Source organism: Dendrobates tinctorius, unplaced genomic scaffold, assembly GCF_039654945.1.
Source record: "Dendrobates tinctorius isolate UK_male_01 unplaced genomic scaffold, ASM3965494v1 ptg000011l, whole genome shotgun sequence".
In the NCBI taxonomy this organism is placed as follows: domain Eukaryota; kingdom Metazoa; phylum Chordata; class Amphibia; order Anura; family Dendrobatidae; genus Dendrobates; species Dendrobates tinctorius.
The window spans coordinates 101343793-101360644 of record NW_027361679.1 but is presented as its reverse complement, the minus strand read 5'-3'; the positions used below and the strand labels follow the sequence as shown (position 1 = coordinate 101360644).

The following is a 16852-nucleotide window of genomic DNA, read 5'->3' as shown; positions in this document are numbered from 1 at the left end:
TATTAGACCCGTATTTAAAAAATCCAGTGCAGTTCAACCAATTTTTTTGGGATTTTTTATCCAGAAAAAATAAACTTGGAGATAATTTGCTCCCCAATGTAGGAGCCCTTCTTGATACCACATTAATACCAGGGGTTAAAATACTGGCTAATTTGTCGTCTTCAAATAGAACTGGAAGATATTTATCTACAATTTTTCTGATCTGTGTGAACTGAGGACTATATTGAAAACAGATATATGGTTTGTTTCTAAAAGTTTCATCTTGTTTTTTGGTTGATGATTTGATTAGATGAGTGCGATTTTTTTTGTTGCACAATCCTTTGTGCTCGGTTTAGTGCCCAGCTGTCAGGAACACCGCACTGAACTTGCTCACTGAGCCAGTGCGCATGTCCTGAGTAAAGCGAACAGTGCTCAAAGATACCTGTGGAGCGGGCAGCAGCCGAGTAGATGCGTACTTCAGAGCCGCAGGACCTGAAGCACGTGACTGCTAGGGGCGTGGCCTAAACTCCACAGAGCTAGTAGCTGCAAGATAACTCCTAGCAAAGTAACTGCGAGACAAAGTTACCAGGGGGCATAGACAGGGAGAATAGTCAAGACGTAGCCAGTGAGTCACACAAAGAGATAGCTGCAAGGTACAAGAGGGGCGGGCAGAGAGTAGTCAGGTCACAGGCAATAAGTCATACACAGAGATAATAACGCAGTACAAAATCAACAGGCAAACTCACAATGGGAAACAGAACCGGGTCAGAACCATATAAACAAGCTATAGCAACAAACAGGCACACAGGGGTCACCACACTCGGCCAAAGGCAAAAGTATAACTGGCAGGGATTGAAGCTTCCCAGGGGTTTAAGAAGCTCTCCCAGAACCAGAAAGAGGCCACAATCAAACCCCAGGTGTGCAGGTCAAAACCTGCACCGAGCTCCAGACATTAACCCCAGGTGTGCAGCTCAAAAACCTGCACTGGGATCATGACACCAGCATGGATATTTGCGATTTTTTAATTTTTCTCTAACAAAATCAAATTCCTTCTTTAGATCCCCATCCACATTACAATTACGTTTTACTCTGGTGAGTTCTCCCACTGGAATAGATTTAATTGTGTGTCTGCTGTGACTACTGGTGGCATGCAATAAAGTATTGCCACTCAGTGGTTTATGAAAGGTTTTTGTAAATATATTTTGATTATTTATGCCAGTTAATTCAAGATCAAGAAATGAAATTTTCTCAGAATCATATTTGTGCGTGAATTTAATATTGTAATTGATGGAATTTAAATAGTTAATGAAACCTGGTATGGCAGATATATCTCCATCCCACACTATAAGCATATCATCAATATATCTGCCATACCAGTTCATCTGATCGCAGAAAGGATTATTAGAAGAAAAAATATATTCTGATTCCCAAAAGGACATCACTAGGTTGACTAGGTTGAATCTGCATATGTTCAGGTGTCAAGATTCTGGAGGAGAGATTCAACACGTTATTAAGATTATTTACTTGCTCTGATATTTTTTCTTTCGAGTTATAATTTCCAAATTTTCCATGGTGCTTTCTGCCCCTGCGCCTTTTACGTTTTTTGAACAATGAAAGTCCCTTTTTGTACTACTTGCGGAGCTTTCATTTAGAGACACATCAGATGCACTGAGATGATTGTCCGAGGAATCTGGATCTGAGGAAGTGAAATAAACATGCTATTTTGGTGGCTTGACTTTTGTTATTTTTATTTTTATGGTGAGCATGGCTATACTTTAAAATTGATTTGGGAGTTCTGTTGATATTTTCCCAATTCCCCCAGTCATAAACTTTATTGGTGGCATAATCATTGAGATCTCTAGTGAACTTCCTCTTTTTGCGATCCATTATTTCATCCTCCAGAGCTGTAATCTTCTGATTCATCTCTGAAATGGAAGAATCAAATTGTGCTAGTGATTTGAATTCAATCATAGATGAATTAACTAAGTCCATTTCTTGTTGGACATCCTTGAGTTTGCTGCCTTCATATTTGATAATAAGTCTCATCAAATTCAGTGAGCAATTACTCAGGATTAAATTCCATTCATCTTGGAACTCATCAGAATACACAGTAGTGGGTAATTTCCTTATACGCAAGCCTCTGGGAATCATCTCCTTATCCAGATAATTAATAAGAGTGGTATGATCCCACCAAATTTTTGTTTCATTAGTTAACAATTTTTCCAGTTTAAAAAGACTTGAATTGAAATCTGAAACACCTGCAATAGTATCTGATTCATTGGAAAAAACGCGTGCAGCCTTTTTAGAACGATCCCTGGTTAGATCTGTAGCCAAGTTTATACTGATAAAATCATGGATATGCAAAGATATCCATCTGTATGTGCACTGTATGGCTTAATTGAAAATCTAATATATAATATATATTTGGGGAGAGCTAGGACTGGTGGCACGGCAATCAAAACTTCATGGAAGACAAAATGAAAAGTAAGCCAGCTCACCAGCCACCTGCGCAGATCCTCGGAACCCCGTGCAGACAAACGTGAAAACGAAATGTGATGGTCAACATGTGACTGGACACACCGCCTCCAGCAGGGCGAATTTCTATGGCACACGTGACCCTGGATTCACCGCCTCCAGCAGGGAAAATTTAAATAATATAACGTACAGCCGGATACACCACCTCCAGCAGGCGAATTTCAGAATTACACATATAACTGGATACACCGCCTCCAGCAGGGCGAATTTAAATAAAGGGAAACACCAGGGAAACTGATACAATGGAGGGTCCTGCGATAGGGAACGGGGACGTGGAGACCTCCTGCACTCCCGAGTCAGTGTCTCCACACTCCTAAAGATCCCTAGGCCAGTTCCGCACCGGGTGCCGATCAGGAGCCTAAAAACCCTAGCTCGCCCTGCACCTAGCCCTTTCTAGTGAAATGGACGGTGCAGAAACTAATCCCACCACTGCACTAAAACACACAAAAGGAAAGTTACAAAACATGGGTAACACCACTTAGCTTTGCTCTGTTGCTCTTGCTCCCAGCAGCAGAGTCCACCACCAGAATGCAGCTTTCCTCCAGAATGGCTGCTACACCAGAGCTCTGCCTGAGCTGCAAGGAACTCCTCTCTGTAGTTCCTTCCTCCACCAGACTTGGTTGGAAATGAGCAATATCACCAACAGTGAGTGAGAGAACAAGACACACCTATATAGTTAAACCAGAGCAATCACACCTGTTAGTGATAATCACGTGCACTAAACTAAAGAAACCAGAGTGCAATGACCCTACCAGCCACCGGGGGCAAAACTAGAACTGAAATCACCACAGTGCAATGACGCTAATGGCCACCTGGGGCAAAACTACCTTAAAGCCAAAGGCTTGAAGGAAAAAAAAGGTTACAAGTGCATTTATCTGTCATAATCCAACCTGGATCATGACACGAACAAGGCAAAGGAAGAATTGGTTCCAGCTGCGTATAAAATCCTTTTCTTCTTTATTGAAAAAATGTATTAAAATGCACAAATAGCTTAAGCGCTCTCCACAGGTGCCATAACAGACAGAGGCTACGCGTTTCGACCTTGTTGGTCTTTAACCAAGCCATACTAGTACATATACAGCTTATTAGCGATGGTGCTGCGCGATAAGATAAAGCTCATGAATACTGAGAACCGTTGAGCAAGATCTGATCAATGCAGGAGATAAAACTCTGTTTTATCAAAACTACATCAAAAAGCCCAGTAAGGCCATGTTCCCACAAAGCACAAATGTTTGCTTTCTTCCACTGCAGAAAATCAACTACACTTAACATTTCAGGCAAAGTGGATGTAATAACATGAAAACTCACTCTCTGGGTTGTTTCACGGGAGCGTATAAAAAGTGTATTTTCTTACTTGTTATCCGCGTGCAATCCGTATGAAATCTGTATTTTACAGCAGCAGTTATTAATAATTTACAAGACGTTTCCTATGTTACAGAAATGCAATGTATACACACGTGGTCAAAATTGTTGGTACCCCTTGTTTAATGACAGAAAAACCTACAATGGTCACAGAAACAACTTGAATATGACAAAAGTAATAATAAATCAAAAATCTATGAAAATAAACAAATGAAAGTCAGACATTGCTTTACAATCATGCTTCCACAGAATTTAAAAAAAAAATAAAATTCATGAAATAAGCCTGGACAGAAATGATGGTACCCTTAACTTAATATTTTGATGCACAACCTTTTGAGGCAATCACTGCAATCAAACAATTCCTGTAACTATCAATGAGACTTCTGCACCTCTCGACAGGTATTATTTATATTTATTTATTTTACTCATTTATATAGCACCATTAATTCTACAGCGCTTTATAGACATTATTGGCACTGTCCCCACTGGGGCTCACAATCTAAATTACCTATCAGTATGTCTTTGGAATGTGAGAGGAAACCGGAGAACCATTTTCTTATTATTGCTCAGTTGATTTCATCACACCAAGCTGCTTGCCCTGGTGCAGGGCTCCAATTTTGGTTCTGGTGTTCTTCGACAGCTCTTTGGTCTTCACCATAGTGGAGTTTGGAGTGTGACTGTTTGAGGCTGTGGACAGGTGTCTTTTATACTGATAACAAGTTCAAACGGGTGCCATTACTACAGGTAATGATGCGTGGAGGACAGAGGAGCCTCTTAAAGAAGAAGCTACAGGTCTGTGAGAGCCAGAAATCTTGCATGTTTTTAGGTTACCAAATACTTATTTTCCACCTTATTTGCAAAATAAATCTTGCCAAATCAGACAATATATATATTAACTTTTCACCATGTGAATGGACCTCACGAAAGGTCCTGAAACTCCTGCAGGTCCTGAAGAAAACCAGGGGAACAGTCAACACCCTCACTCACAGGTGAGGCAATATGGGTAGCCAGACCCTCCCATCTCTCATAGCTACCCACAACCCGGACCCAGTGCACTAAATGACATCTTTAGTGCTCATGTACACTAGAGACAAAATACTCCGGGTTGCATCGCAGGGAGCATCCATCCCAGTGACATATACCTCCCATTAACCACGCAACCACCAGTCACACCACATATTCCCCCCCCCACCTAAAGCCGTGGGGCTTGGCACTTTCTATTACTCGACCAGAGATCCTTCTCGGTCGTCTCTGCCAGTCAAGTCGTCTATCAAAGTTGGACCCTGCTACTGAACCCTTCTGTAGGCGTCCATCATCCGACTCGGTCTAGTTCTTTGATAAAGATGCCCCCTTGTCAGACCACCTGAATTCCCGGCGGTCAGTATGGTGCCGCGATTCCCTTACACCCACACTTCTTGTCTGGACCGACTCTTTGTCACCTCCTCTGCTACAGGGTCTCCTGCCTAGGTCACTCAGCCCTGAGCTAACTGGGGCATCACTACTTCCTCTTCCATCAGGCCACCTTCTGGAATCTTTTTGCTGGCCATTTCTCCCATGGTCTTTACTGCCTGGAGAACAGTCCTTCCATTTGTCTCTATGTTCTCTGTTAGCTTCAGCTTGATGACTTCCAGTCTTTAGAGAATCTCTTCGCCTCTCTATACAACGAGTTGAAGGTGGCGGCCATCTTCTTCCCATTTCCTGCAGCTCTCTGTCGGTTTGCTCCCTCTCAAGTCTTAGCTGTTGTACTTCCTTCAGGTATGCCACGCGATACTCCAGGAGCATCCGGATATTCCCAAGGCTCTCCATGGATCCAACAATGATGAATGGAACCATCCCATCTTCACCCATGTCTTGGTATTTGTCATCAGCCGGAATCCTCAATCTCATCACGCCGGACCTGTTCTCTTTTGGCCAGCACGTGTCGCACCATCAGTTCTTTAATCAGATATTCAGATGGGCTCTCTTGCCCATCCATACTCTGCCTCTTCAGAGGTCCACCTGTTCCTGCATCCACATCTATGGTCTCTGAGGGTCTACTACAGGTCTGTTTTAATTCCAGCCCATCACCAACTCCCTCTGTGCTGGGGTTTGTCTGAGATAAAGTCACCTCCTTACCACACACTCTTTCCCTTGCGTTCGAGTCACAGTCTGAATTGGAGTCACCACTCACCCTGTCATCCTGGAACAGCAAGTCCCCACTCACACAGCTGTCGGACCCCTTTCCTGGAGGTACCTCGTTTCCCTCGGTCACACGTTTGGTCACCCCAGCTACGTCCCCGAGTTGCTCAGACCCACACTTTATCTTGGTCACCCAGAACTCTGGACTATCGACCTTAGGGGGTGCTACCTCCACCTTTGAGCTGCTGCAAAACCTCTTGCTGCAACTTGCAACTGCAGCTCCTGCTGCTGCAAGTCTCTGCACGGCTCCGCACCGCAGACTTCGTGGACCCGCCGATCCACCGCAAGCTTCGTAACCCCGCCGAGTTACAGCTTGTCACCTTCGTGACCCCACTGATCCACCACAAGCTGATTTGAGAAAAAAACTTTGTGACCCCACCGAGTCACAGCAAACACCTTCAGCTTTATAGAGAAAAAAAACACACAGTCTCACTGACCCCGGTCAGTACAACACGGACTCCTGTCCGTTACCTGCTGGTGTCGGCCACACAGGTTCCCGGGTACCTCTTATCCACAGAGGCACCCGATAGCCACTTCTCACACAGTCTTCACTGACCCCGGTCAGTATACCACAGACTCCTGTCTGTTACCTGTTGGTGACGGCCACACAGGCTCCCGGATGCCTCTTCTCCTCAGACGTATCCCACAAATATCAATACACAGTCTTTCTGACCCCGGTCAGCATAACACGGACTCCTTTCCGTTACCTGTGGGCCACGCAGGTTCGCGGATCCCTCTTATCCACAGAGGTATCCCAAAAATAGCTCTCACTGACCCCGGTCAGTATTACTCAGTATTACTCATGGTTGTCAGACCGTACGCTCTCCTGGCTCAGAATCGCCAGTACTGCCACATGTGCTTCTTGGACCGTTGCCCGCAGTCTAGCACCAATTGGAACATTCCACCATGTGAGTGGACGGGGATTACTCACATTGCCCATGTGCTAAACACAGCCTCCATTATGTGGGTTGTAACCACACCCACAGGTGAGGTATGGACCACATGGGCATGACCTCACGGCAGGTCTTGAAACTCCTGCAGGTCCTGAAGGAAACCAAGGGTACAGTCAACACCCTCACTCAGGGGTGAGGCAATATGGGTAGCCAGACCCTGCCATCTCTCATAGCTACCCGCAACTCGGACCCAGTGCACTAAATGACATCTTTAGTGCTCATGTACACTAGAGACAAAATACTCTGGGTTGCATCGCAGGGAGCATCCATCCCTGTGACATTTGCCTCCCATTAACCACGTGACCATCAGTCACACCACTATATATATATATATATATATATATAAACATGGACATTGAGGGTCCCTAACAGGCATTGCATAGTGATGAACAAATACAAAATGTTCTACCTGCATTCCTTGTTGCTTTCTGGTGAATATTTTTAAAGAATAAATAGTCATGCCATAGTTTTTCTTACTAGAAAATTTTACAGGCTCTTTGAGTGACTTCAGAAGATGACATGTGACCCGCATCAGCAGCCAATACTGGGTCTAAAATTAACCCACTCTTTAATTTAGCAGTTGCATGATATAGTCTATCACCGTTTTACAACTCACATAAATGCTACAACACACACAGTGTCGAATTCCAGCTGTTTGCAAAGTGGCAAATCAGAGAGTGCTCTGACAGACCATTGTGTTTTCTAAAACCAGCAAAATGATTTAAATGAGAAGACACTTTCCTGGTAGAAGATACTAAGCAGGTATATTTCTTAACCCATTCGCAAAACATGATGAATATTTATATCACATATTGTATCTCTGACTTTGATGCGGGCTCTGACGATGGACCAACATCTTTCCCCACACATGACAGCTGATTTAATCACCTTTTATGTGCCTTTAACAGCCACAGGTGCATCAGAGTTCAACCCACAGCTGTTAACCAGCTATATCCCTCTGCCAATCTCCAACAGTAGGATATAACACGCACCGACCAGAAGCATGCATTTCCGGCCACCCATCTGTGCCCCTGTCACATGATCATGACAGTCGGAGTCTGCAGAAGACCCTGCTGCCTAATACAATATTATGGCTGACGTTAATTAAGGATCTTAATTTCTGCTATACATAGCGTAGGTGATCAAACAATCACAGCTTCAAGTCTTCTTAGAGGACTATTAAGGTAAAAAGCAGAAAAAAGATTTTAAAAATATGAAAAAAATATAACAACCAGAAAAATTGAAATCATCACCTTTTGCCCTATTAAAAATAAAACAATATATATATATACACATATTTCGCATCGTTGCATTCAGAAATGTCTGATCTATGAAAATATAAACTTACCAGAATTTATTTTTTTTTGGCTGCCACAACATTGAAATAAAATTCAATCAGAGGTGATCAAAACATCGCATCTACCCTGCAAAAACTTTTTTCATACAAATTTCAGAATTTTTTAAAATAAAATATTAATATATATACAGTAAGTTTGGTATCTGCGTACACATACTAGCACTTGGGAATCAAATTGTCAGGTCATTTTTATTGCATAGTGAACATGGTAAACATTTTCCGGTACACTGTATGGTAAAATCAATGATGCCATTCAAAAGTGCAACTTATCCCAGATTAAACAAGTCCTCATATAGCCATATCGACATAAATATTAAAAAAGTTATGGCTCTTTCAGAATGTGGCCATGGTGTGAAGGAGTTAAAGAAATTTTGCAATATTAAATCCAGGGTGTGTACCACGCAGGAAGCACAATTTACTTTGCCCATATGTAAGGCAGCCAATAATCCATCCAACATGAGATTTGCTGCTTGATGCACAGCAGCAACTGACCTCTGTATGTGTCACGGACGTGGTTTGTGGAACTACTGTGCAACGGACCGCGGAGAGCCTGGAGGGGCGTGACTAAGGCCGGGTTCCCACTGCGCTATGGCAGTCCGTTTAACGGACTGCGTTACACCGCGGTATAACGCGGTGTAACGCAGTCCGTTAATGCTGCCATAGCCTCCCATTAACTAGCGCATCGCGACGTATGCCATAAAGCGGCACACGTCCGCGATGTGCCGTTAAGCACTGACGGAGCCTCGGACGCGGGCTGCAGCGTCTGAGGCTCTGTCACAGCTAGCGCTGATGATTCATCAGCGCTAGCGGTATAGCATAACGCATATCGTGTTATGCTATAGCGTTAACGCAGCCCGTCAATGCTATGCGTTGATAGGGCTGGTTTACGCTATGTGAACCTGGCCTAAGCGAGCACTGGACTGTTCACTAGGGCCTCTCATGGTGAGGTTAGACTTGGCTCCTGATGAACGCCAGGTGCCACTCCAGGACAGATCGTCACAGCCCTAAAAATAATGACACATACAGTATACTGCATACATACATGTGCCTCCCCTGCACTGCGCCCCGGAGTACAGATATGTACCCTCCATTAATATACTATTAATATACTATTAGTCACACACCATTCAAAATATAAAGTGAGAAGCAGCACTGTGCCCCCCATAATTTCTGTCATCCAATAAATTATAAATTATTCAGTCTCTGACTTTCCCCAATTAACTGTAAGGCTATGTGCACACAAAAATATGCAAGGTTTTACAGTACAAAGTGAGTGAAATCAATGAAGTCTCATGCACACGCCGCTTATTTTTTACTTGCAGATATGCAGCAGATTAAAATCTGCATAATGTAAATTCTTTCAGTGTGTTTCACCCATACTAATCAGTAGAGGAAAACATGCAACAAAACCATGGTAAAAATATGGAAAAAAAAAATTTTACTCAGCGTTCTTCCTGCCAACACATTAGAAAATGCAGCAGAATTTTCTAATGTGCATATAGCCTTAGAACCTGTCCTGTGTCACCTCATCATTCATTATAAGTACTTGATAGCATTATAATGAAATTGAGGGTGGGAGAAAATGCTATCAGGTAATGAGCATTCTCCGCCACCTACAAATTCATTACAAGTCCCTGATAGCGTCTTCTCTCACCTTTCAAAAGTGTCCTATGCACTTTACCCCCTCCTCTCCCAATACCCAAACATTTTAAGTTCCTGATAATGTCATAATGAATTGTAAGATGGAGGAGGATGCTATCAGGGACTTAGCACCCTCCTCCACCACCCAATTCATTTTACATCCATATCTAACGTTCTCCTCCCCCTCCCCGTTTATAAGTCCATTAAAAGCCCCCCTTACTCCCATCACAATTCTCCACCCCCTCATTGTCCTCTCCACCATCCCCTTCATTGTCATATCCCCCACCTCATCAGTCTCCTCTCCCCCACCCCACTCATTGTCCTCTCCACCCCATCATTGTTGTCCCCCACCACACCTGTCCTCTCCACCTCCACATCATTGTTCTCCCCAGCACAACTTAGTGTTTTCTCCACCAGCCCAATCATTGTTCTCCCCACCCTAATCATAGTTCTCCCCCACCACACCTGTCCTCTCCCCTCTACACATTAGTGTCCGCTCCTCCACCACATCATTGCTCTCCCCAGCACAACTCAGTGTCCTCTCCACCATCCCATCATTGTTCTCCCCATCACACCTTTGTCTTCTACCCCACCACACTGCAGTGTCCTCTTCACCAGCCCCATCATAGTTCTCCTCCACCCTCATCATTTTTGTCCCCCACCCTCATCATTGTTCCCCCCACCACAAATTAGTGTCCTCTCTTCCACCACACCTCAGTGTCCTCTAAACCAGCCCCATCATTGTTCTCCCCCACCCTTATCATTGTTCTCCTCCACCATCCCATCATTGTTCTCCGCCACGCTCATCACTATTCCCCCCAGCACAATTCAGTGTCCTCTCCCCAGTGCATTGCTTAAAATAAAAAAAAAACAACACACACACCACTACTCACCTCTCCGCATGTTTGTCGTCGCTGGAAGTTTTCTCTCTGACACAGGCATTCGCTGCTTGCTGAAGTCATCAAGCTGCGCGCGTGTCAGGAAAAATGTGCCAGGCAGGAAGCAGAGGACGGATGCCTGCAGCTCCGCTCCGCTGTCTACAGGAGAAAATGGCAGGGGTTGCTCCATGCCCACCACACATGAGGGCAATCTGGCCAAGGCCCCCCCCCAGAGCCTCAGGCTCCGAGAAACAGGCCAGTTTGACCTAAGTATTAGCTGCCCTGCAAGGAACCCCTCCATCTCTGGGTTCCAGTGCAGGTGCACCGTAGCCAATGTACTCCCACTGATAGCGCGACCTTACCTGTATGAAAATTCAAACAGCTGCAATGACTCACTGAGGCTCAGCAGAGAAACCATAGACACGGCTATACAGACTCCTGACGAAAACAGATCAGGAGGTGAGTACGGTTTTGTGGCTTCCTCACTGTACACAACAAAAAAAGTCCAGCTTCCTGCACTATCACAAGCAGATAAATAACTGTAGCACATGGAGTAAGTTCACTTTTTACCTCTGTCAGGTAACAACTAGATGATATCTCCTGCCATACAGTAGAAGCTTGAAGATCCTCTCCAGCTGGAAGAAGTTTAGAGCATAGTGCGGCGGGATACGAGCTGGTGTAGTCAACATGAATGAAGAAAAAACAATTTTTAAATATGTCCACCCTTTCCTCTCCACTGGACCAGTTTACAAAATTGACATCTTTGTACGTGCGGAGTGGGGGGTGGTTCTCTATATCCATCTGTATTTGTAACATAATAGAAATTAAATTGTAAGTGCACTGACACTTCTAGGGTCAAAGGAGTAAAAAAAAAAATCAGCCCCGATGTGCACTGGTCTGCTCATGCTGCTAAGGTCACTAGAATACAATGCGTTCATCTCATCATGCTGCAGACCTCACCACAGAGTAGGAAAAGACGTTGATGCCAGGAAAAGGTTAGCCAGAGGCGGATCTAGGTTTCCTGGCACCCAGGACAAGAATTCAGGTTGGCACCACCCTCCTAAACACAGCATAAGTTGTTTGATTATTCTCCATGTGACAACTTATATGCAATTTGTACACTTTCAGTCACGTGCAGACTAGTTCCTCTTCATAATTCCCTCAATGTTCAGTGAAATACTAAGTAGCAGGAAGAGAAGCTAGTGACTGTAAATCTGAAAATCACATGAGTGGTCATGGGATGATTGCTGGAACTGACAAGTGGAACGGAATCCTGACACTGAGTATATTAAACGCTGGTGGGATTGGGCATGCTGCAGTGCTTAATTTTATACAGTAATTAAAGTGGTTGTCCAGGTTTGTGATGAAATTCTGCAGTTATTCTATGTGACTGAAGATTTCTGATTCCTCAAAGCGTGCACACCACACAATGTCAGGAGGTCATGTGACCACAAGTATGTGATTTGAATACTTACAGCACTATTAATACTAACGTTTAGGGCCTTCCTCAATACAAGTGAATTCAGTGAGGTATAGAAGATCTAGTTGGCAGGTATGCATATTTGCGCTTATGTGACGCTGTGGGGATTAAGAAGTCTGCAGTCACAAAGAGTGAATGCTGACTTTCATCACAAACCAGGACACCCTCTTTAATGCTCCCAATATAATACAAATGTAGCAACCCTTCACTTGTCAAATAGCATAATTCTTTATTAACATGGCCTTGTAATTTTACATATCATGGATTGTTACATGTGTACAGGAACAGAACCAATAATAGCACAAGGATACATCACCAAAACCACCATCAGTACAGAAATACATTATCAATGCTACCAGCAGTACATAAATAAATCACTAAAACCCTTACCAGTACAAAAATATAGCATCACAACCCTTATCAGAACAGAAATATATCATCAGAACCACCATCAGCACATGAAAACATCACTTGAGTCACTATCAGTACAGAAATACATAATTAGAAAGTCAATCAGTAAAAAAATACATCACCAGAACAGCCATCAGTACAAAAATACAGAACCAGAACCTTCATCAGCACTAAGCTTACTACAGAGATCAATTGTATTGGTAGGTCAGCCCCATATAAAACTGTATCACAGGAACCTACAATTCCCACAATGTCATTTAAAATGGTAAGATTCTGTCAGTAGTTTATATCAGTCATTATAGTACTGCGGACCATACAGGAACCACAGACCTAGTCAGTACCATAAATAATCATTTACATATAGGTACTTTCTCTGATTGTAGTCATTCTTCTTCTTTTCTGCTCCATCTGATCCAGAAGCCATGATGACTTTTCTCCGGTCTTCTGCAGCACATTCCAACATGGTGCCCTTAAAAATATCAGTGTGATTATAATGCTTTTGAAGAAAAATATCTAACCTATGCTGTGTCCCTGCATAAATAATTGCTCCCTGCACAAAATATTACTCCCACACTATCTTTTTTATGGTACATGCCCTCAACACTGTCCTTTCCTTTCCATATTAGGCTCCTTCTTCACACGGTATCACTTCTATACTTTCTAGTCTCTATACTGTGCCCATATGTCATGCTCCTCCTCCTTGCACATTGTCCCCTCCTTTATATGCTCTCACACTGCCCTCCCATGCTGCCCCTTCTCTATTCTGACCCACCTCATACTTTTCTCCCAACATATCTCCTTACACCTTTTTCCCCAACAAGTCCCCTCACACTTTCCTTCCACCATACTATCTTCTGACGCATCCCCCACTTACCATTCAGTCTCCTAATACACTTTTCTCACCACTCCCCATACAGTCTGCTCACACATTTCATTCCCCCATACTGTCTTCCCAAAACCCATCCCCTCACAATAAAGTACATTATAATAAGTGTTCAGCTTCACCAGTTTCATTGGAATGCTTACGAGACAGACACTCACCAGGCCTATATGGCACAGCAGAGTGATGTCAGCAAAGTGATCAGATGATCTCATCACACTGCTGATATCATCCTTACTCGAAAGCACCAGGCTTTAATTGCACTGTCACCTGAAACTGAAAGATGTGAATACATTTGAAAGCATGAAAGCTAAACGTGTTGTATTTTCTTAGTCGAGGATGACCACATCACGACTGCGCATGGGGCAAATGCTGCATCTGTGCCACCCTAAATATGCACCTGGGTAAGTGCTCATTGAGATGAAGATACAGGAGACCCTTACTATGCATGGATGGCTCAGTATACAGATTGAGAGGCAACACGGGATGTGTGGAGGAATCACACACTTTTGGAGGGGCTAAGAACGGTGATGGGGATTGGTATGTAGTGGGGCAGCATATGGGGGCTTCAGTATGGCAAGTGGGAAGTGTGGATAGATCTCTCTCTGAAGAAGGGACAGTGTTGAGGGGGCTCAATCTGAAGAGGCAGCAACATGGAGCAGTTTCAGTATGAAGAGTAGAGGAAACATGGGGAGAGCTCAGTATAGAGATGATGCTCCGTGGAGAGGGGGCACTATGGAGGGGGTAGTATAGAAAAAGTGCTCAATATGGAGATGGGCAGTGAGGAGGGATTTAGTATAGGGAGGTAGTTTAATACACTGTACATATTATCAAAAGTTGTCAAAACAAAAGGGTTTTCGGATCAATATCAAGATGGAACCGAAAAACACGAAGAAATCCAGTACTAGAATAAAATATCATATTTTATTGAAAAATATTAAAAGAAGTTTAAAATAACAAAATGCCCAGCAGGAGGCACTCAAACACCAATGAATGAAATAATAAAGTCACATAAACAATGCAGTAGTCCATATAAACATGAATCCTAGATACAGCATTTGGATATATACTAGTTATGCTGAAAGGAGTATACCATCTCGATAAATATACTAGATATCCAAGACAGGATATAAAAAGGTAAAGGCAATCCAACGCAATAAACACAACCAAATAAATAACCCAGTGTCTCAAATAATTGTGTTTGTCAGAGCCTGGAAGCTTACTATATTAAAGCCAAAATCTGCAAGCCTGAAAAAAATCTGGGATAAACTATACCGGTAAGGAGAGGACACTGGTGACAGTGAATGGCGCGGCCTCCTCCACCCCAACGCACGTTTCGCACTAGCTTCTTCCGGGGGCGTGTCTACGTGGTGGGCACTGTATGCTAAATATCCCCAAGAATCAGAGAGCACCATGAGCTACTGTGGGCATGAACTGTCTAATGACATCTCGGAACACCTAAAGTGGCGCATGTCCAGATCTTCTAAACATGTTTTTTGCGGTCACTGCATCTCTGATACAAGGCGCGCCTGAGCAATTTCGGCATCGCTGTTCACTTCCGTGAGTGCTCCATTTTTGAGCCTCCTGCACATTAGCTTGCGGCTCAAAGGAGCGCATCACTTGGAAGTGATATTCATACAGCGTTGTAGATCTGTCACCAGTGTCCTCTCCTTACAGGTACAGTTTATCCTGGATTTTTTTCAGGCTTGCCGATTTTGGCTTTACTATAGTAAGCTTCCAGGCTCTGACAAACACAATTATTTGAGACACTGGGCTATTTATTTGGTAGTGTATATTTTGTTAGATTGCGTCTTAAAGTACACTTTGCTAATAATAACATCGAGAGTATCACATTGTCTGCATCCCCACCAGATGGATTTTTGTCTGCTGGAAGTCTTGGGCTACGCAACAAAAACACTTACAGGCCACCCCAATGCAGTGGAAACATTCATCCAGTTTATAGACACTACGTTCCAAAAACTACGACGTGACACTGATAGGGGCCTATTACACCATCCCTCTAACCTCTCCTCTTCAGACCGACAGGCACTCTGTTCTTTACAACAAAATAAATAACTTATTATCAAGCCAGCAGACAAGGGCGGTGCAATTGTGGTGATGGACAGATCCCTTTATGTCACAGAGGTCCATCGCCAACTAAATGATGAGAATACATATAAAAAACTAACACAGAATCCTAGCAACCAGATTGAGGCACAGATACGCAATACTTTGGAAAAGTATTTAACCAGGGGCACTCTTGACACCAAGACATGTGAATACCTGACAAAAAAGTACCCAATTACACCAGTATTTTACGTTTTACCCAAAATTCACAAAAATTTGCAAAACCCCCCAGGCAGACCCATAGTGGCTTCAACCGATTCACTCCTGTCCCCTATTTCCATATACCTTGAGAAAATCATCACTCCACTAATCAAAAATACAACCTCATTTCTTCTGGACACGGGGGCATTCCTCAAAACCATTCGTGATATCGGCCCAATTCCATCAGGCGCATTTTTGGTTTCCTTTGACGTAAAGGACCTGTAGACGTCGATATCTCATTCCAATGGTATAGCTTCTACACGCCAACTTTTGTCCAGCTCAGGTATGGACTCAGACCAAATTAATCTACTCTGTGACCTTCTCACTATTGTACTCACCAATAACTTTTTCTTGTTTGAGGACTCCTACTATCTACAGTTGAAAGGCACCGCAATGGGCTCGAATATCGCGCCTCCGTATGCCAATGCATATATGGCACACTATGTGGAATCCTTTATCAACATAAATACTCTCTTCCGTACCCATGCCAGGGTATGGAAAAGATACATAGATGACATCTTCTGTATCTGGGAGGGTGACCTCACAACACTTGAACAATTTTTCTTATTTCTTAAGACCTCTTGGCCTGGCCTCGATTTTACTATGACACAACAGCAAGATAATATCAGTTTCCTAGACACATTGGTTATCAAAGACAATAGGGGCAACCTGACAACCGACATATATTCCAAACCTACGGCTACAAACACAGTCTATTACACTATGACAGTTTCCATCCTACCAATATGAAGAATTCCATCTCTAATTCCCAAATGAAAAGAGTCACCAAAATTGTCACAGACCCCCTATTACAGCAAACCCGCCTTGGGGACATGAGAACCAAGTTGTTCCAAAGGGGTTATCCTCCAT

The 16852-nt window shown here is 43.4% G+C and overlaps 1 protein-coding gene across 18 annotated transcripts in view; it reads right to left on the bottom strand.

Moving 5' to 3' along the window:
* ADGRL3 (adhesion G protein-coupled receptor L3) overlaps positions 1–16852 on the bottom strand; it is a 948965-nt gene that overhangs the window by 223844 nt on the left and 708269 nt on the right. The window contains exon 23 of one of the 18 annotated variants that reach the window (XM_073545483.1): positions 12568–13243. The exons of the other annotated variants lie outside the window; for them this stretch is intronic. Within the exon in view, the coding sequence (XP_073401584.1) occupies positions 13158–13243 (86 nt within the window). The 3' untranslated portion in view covers positions 12568–13157. Of the gene's footprint in view, positions 1–12567; positions 13244–16852 lie in introns of those variants that run through there. 18 annotated transcript variants of the gene reach the window in all.